The sequence below is a fragment of the Gouania willdenowi genome, chromosome 15 (genome assembly GCF_900634775.1).
Source record: "Gouania willdenowi chromosome 15, fGouWil2.1, whole genome shotgun sequence".
NCBI classification, from domain to species: domain Eukaryota; kingdom Metazoa; phylum Chordata; class Actinopteri; order Blenniiformes; family Gobiesocidae; genus Gouania; species Gouania willdenowi.
In genome coordinates this window covers 16,281,716-16,286,225 of record NC_041058.1, presented here as the reverse complement: position 1 = coordinate 16,286,225, position 4,510 = coordinate 16,281,716, and the positions used below count along the sequence as shown (strand labels likewise).

The 4,510-nt window shown below is 33.6% G+C and overlaps 1 protein-coding gene across 1 annotated transcript; it reads left to right on the top strand.

The window, feature by feature from the left end:
• The first annotated feature begins 1,141 nt into the window (after positions 1 to 1,141).
• mettl18 (methyltransferase 18, RPL3 N3-histidine) lies at positions 1,142 to 4,127 on the top strand. The gene is made up of 2 exons (XM_028469190.1): positions 1,142 to 1,355; positions 3,127 to 4,127. Exons 1-2 carry the CDS (start codon positions 1,251 to 1,253, stop codon positions 4,096 to 4,098), a joined length of 1,077 nt encoding a protein of 358 aa, XP_028324991.1. The 5' UTR covers positions 1,142 to 1,250; the 3' UTR covers positions 4,099 to 4,127.
• Positions 4,128 to 4,510: the final 383 nt, after the last annotated feature.

Below are 4,510 nucleotides of genomic sequence, written 5' to 3'. Positions count from 1 at the left end.
ACAACAACTAAAAAGTATATCTTTAAAATTCTGATCCCCCAAATCCTTATTTCCTCATGTCCAACAATACGTCATTTATTCCGTTTTTGTTGTGTTTTATGACAGTTTGCAATTACATGTTCCACTGTTGTGTTTTATGGCATTATACGCAGAGTCAAATTTGCATGTTTGTGTCAATTTTTGTGTCAATTTCAGTTTACTGTGTCCAATTCTGATTCTTGTCATCAATACATTTTTAATGCAGAGAAACTGATTCAGTTCATTACAATCTTATTTACTCATTATTATTATTATTATTATTATTATTATTATTATTATTATTATTATTATTATTATTATTATTATTATTATTATTATTATTATTATTATTATTATTTATTTCAATATTAATTATGAATAAGAGACACATCCAAGCAACACATTTCAGCACGAAATAAAGATTAAAAATGTGACAGGGATGTCACCTTTGTTTAATCCCCCATATTAAATGTCAAACCCCAACTAAACATAGAGACTTTTTAATAATCACGTTACTAAATGAAGATAATTTAAATAATAACCACTAAAGACCTATAAGAGGCAATGAATTCAAGAAAATACATATTGTGTCAGATTTAGGACAAAATTATATTTGCCATGATAACATTAGCAAATAACTGAATTAATTGCAGAAAGAGGAATTATTCCAACGCAGATGTGCACTTTCTCCCCGGGCTTTGTGGAAAATCAGATGCATTTTATGACATTATTTATAGTGTTGCATTGAGGCAGATTTTAATGTAAGATTGATTTAAGGAGCTAAATATATTTCTACTATCAAACGGCTTTAGTAACAAAATCTAGGCAAATGTACGGAGCCCCTAAAGGGACACGAGGTTTTTTTTTTTTTTGTTTTGTTTTTTTTATTGCGTGCTACGTAAAGTTCCCACGCGAGCACGTGCTCTGCTCAAACCAAATAATTATATGTATATTTGTTTTACTATATATAAAAAATACATATTTTTTATCATAAACATTTGTTATATTGCCTCTTTGTATCTTTATATTATTTGCAACATTTGTTTTTAAAATATAAATAAAATAAAAAAAATTGTAATAAAAACGTCACCGGAAGTGTGATGTGACGTTTGTTTCGGAAACGCTGGGAAATGTAGTCCATAAGCAGCAGCTCCACATGCTACAATGGGGAGTTCTTGATCATGTGGCTCTTCTGAAAGATTATCATCATTAAACTTTAACCATTTCTCATCATGTCCTTCTGTTTTAACTTCGACATTGCGGAACAAACGACAAACGTTGATGACGTCGCGAGAAAAGCGTCACATAGTAAAAAGACGGACCGTTCCGCCATAACTGTGAGTAACAACCTCATGAGTGAATGGACCGATTACACACTGCCGTGTCCACAAATGGGCTGTGACAATATTTAGTACACTATAATATTAATATCAATATTAATATTACACTTTTAAAAATGGCGTGCAGCATCGAATTAAAAAAAACAACTAAATTGTATTTGTTCTAGATTTGGTTTGTTTGATTTACTGCTTTTATTTTGAAAAAGAGTTTAACTTTAACAAAAAAGAAAAAAAAGTATTATTTACCTGCTGGGGCAAGTCGGATCAAGATAGTTTTCATTAGAAACTATTGTGTTGATTCACTGTGAGGGGGCGTGCTGTGATCACTTTTAAGGATAGTTGAACTATTGAACTTGGAAAAAAAACAACACACACACATATATGTGTGTATATATAATATATATATATATATATATATATATATATATATATATATATATTATATATCACATTAACAAAATATACAAAAACTGATCACTATATTGACAATCAAGAACCAAACAGAAAATACAATGTTCTCATAATTTGGAAATTCTGACAGCAGGGTTATATTTCACAAACTTCACATTATTTTTAAATATTTTTTAAATAACTGCATTTTTTTTTTAAATTTCCTAAATTATTTATTTATTTTAAGTCCAAAATTTACATCATTCTTGTGGTTTGTTTGTCTGCCAAAAAAACAAGCACAGTTGTGTTAACTATTGTCAGCATTGTACGTGCCTCATTATATCCTTTGTTTGCTCTAATGTTCAGTCAAAAATATTGTTTCCTTGTTTCCATATCTAAATGTCTCAGCCATGTATGTTTAGAAATATTATTATAATGATGTTATCAAATTAAACAGAAGCCAGTTTTAAAAGTGATACAAGCCACATATGTTCACAGTTTTATTTTTAATCATTTTTCTTTTACTGTTCAGGAAAACTTGACAACCTTTTTCTAGAATTTTTCTCTACACAACTCCAGTTCTCCTTAAAACGTTTACTATAATGTTATTCCTATTAACACAATTTTACTCAACAAACTGACATAGTTTATCTGTAATTATTTTTACAGGAACACAAATTATCATTACACAAAGAACAATTCCTGAGCATCAAAACTGTGATGACACCCGATATGTTGTTAATGTACCACTTTTTTTTTTCTTCCTGTAATCTGCTGTACTTTGATTTTCAAATCAACTGCAATTTTTGTACAGTTTGTTAAAAATCCACAAATGAAATTATATATGTTTTTAATGCTATTCACATAGTTGCTGATTTGGCTCTGATTTGCTGGAGAAAATAGCCTAACATTTGTACACATTTGAGCATTATTATCATAAGAATGGGTCATTTTAAATTTTAAAGCTATGATCATTGTTATTTATGAAAGCATTTTACTACTTTTTTTTTTTTTGCACTATTTTGTAAGAATCAATGGATCTCTTTCGAAAATGTTCTTATAAATATTGTTGTTGTTACGGTTCTTATTATATTATTGTGTTTATACACTGGTCTCTAGTTCAGTGGATAATATACAGTGAAGAACATAAGTATTTGAACGCCCTGCAATTTTGCAAGTTCTCCCACTTAGAAATTATGGAGGGGTCTGAAATTTACATCGTATGTGCATTTCTACTTTGAGAGACAGAATAAAAAATAAAAAAAATCAGAAAATCACATTGTATGATTTTTAGATCATTTATTTGTATTTAAATACATATATTATTTGTAGGTATTTTTTCCTGGTCTGACCATGTTGACTGCTTTGTGTCTTGCAGGCAGAGGATGATACCAAAGCTTCAAAGCCAATAAAAGAAGCCAAAGAACACCGTCCACCATCAGACCCACAGTTTGCCCTCACAGACGCTGTCTATGAAACAGTAACTATTGGATCTCTGCCTCCTCTTCACTTTCTCAACGAGACCGTGTTTGAGACGACGGCGTCGGAAAGAGACGACGAGGAAAACATCCTCTCCCGCACGGCGGAGCAGAGGTCTGATTTGATCCCGGGCTTCTACGAGGGGGGGCTGAAGGTGTGGGAGTGCACCTACGACCTTCTGGAGCTGATTGAGAAAGAGGGGGGGACCTTTGGTGGGAAGGCTGTGCTGGATTTGGGCTGTGGTGCAGGGCTACTGGGAATACTGGCTCTGAAGAGAGGAGCCAAACAGGTTCACTTTCAGGATTACAACAGCACAGTCATCCAACAGATCACCCTGCCCAACGTCATGCTCAACTGCCAAAACGATGATGAGGAAGACAGCGAAGACGACCAAGAAGGGAAATTCCAGAAAGATAACGGTTACGGAAAGAAGTCAAAAGGGAAAGAGAAAATAAAGAGTAGCCCCCCTTACCCCAAAAAAACAGCTATCGACCCTTCCCAGCATCCATTACTGGCAAAGTGCTGCTTCTTCTCTGGTGATTGGAGCACGTTTCTAGCTTTGGTTCTAAAACAAAATCCACCACCTAAATATGATATAATATTAACATCAGAGACCATTTACAACACAGCGTATTACCCCGTGCTACATGAAGCCCTCAACAATCTGTTAGCAGCAGAGGGACTGGTCTACCTCACCACTAAGTCTCACTACTTTGGCGTGGGTGGAGGTTTACATCTGTTTGAAACATATGTGGAGCAGAAAGGAGTGTTTTCTGTGGATCATCTATGGGATGGGAAAGAAGGACTTCAGAGACATGTTGTGGGAATGCGTTTTAAAAATCCCAAAACAAACATATCAACTGATGCCTAATTAATTGGATTGTTGTTCAGGCTTGTTTGTTCAATCAAAATATCTGTAATAAATGTAATCTCCCATTTACTCTTTTATTGAGTTGCACTTTCTTTCACTTCCTGTTAATGCTGTGCGATATATAACAATATATATCGTAGTTCGATATAAAATAATCTACCATAAGATACGATATAGCCCTATCGTTTATATCGCTAATTTAATGTATGTGGTCATGGTCCCACTCAGTTGCTAAAATATCATGAAGCAGGCTAATCCACTCACAGCTACTACGCAGTAGCATGTTTACGTCACCCGGAGATACTAGTGGCCATTATTGTTGTTATTGTTGTTTTTGTGCCCGCTGGTGGTATTTCCACATACACACACATTTACAATACAGAACACGTGTGACAACAGTACATGTAGAAAA

Excerpts from the sequence above, each read along its gene's own strand:
- mettl18 (XM_028469190.1), top strand. The coding sequence starts at position 1,251 with ATGTCCTTCTGTTTTAACTTCGACATTGCGGAACAAACGACAAACGTT. Across the intron at positions 1,356-3,126 it reads CGGACCGTTCCGCCATAACT|GCAGAGGATGATACCAAAGC; the intron begins GTGAGTAACAAC and ends TGTGTCTTGCAG.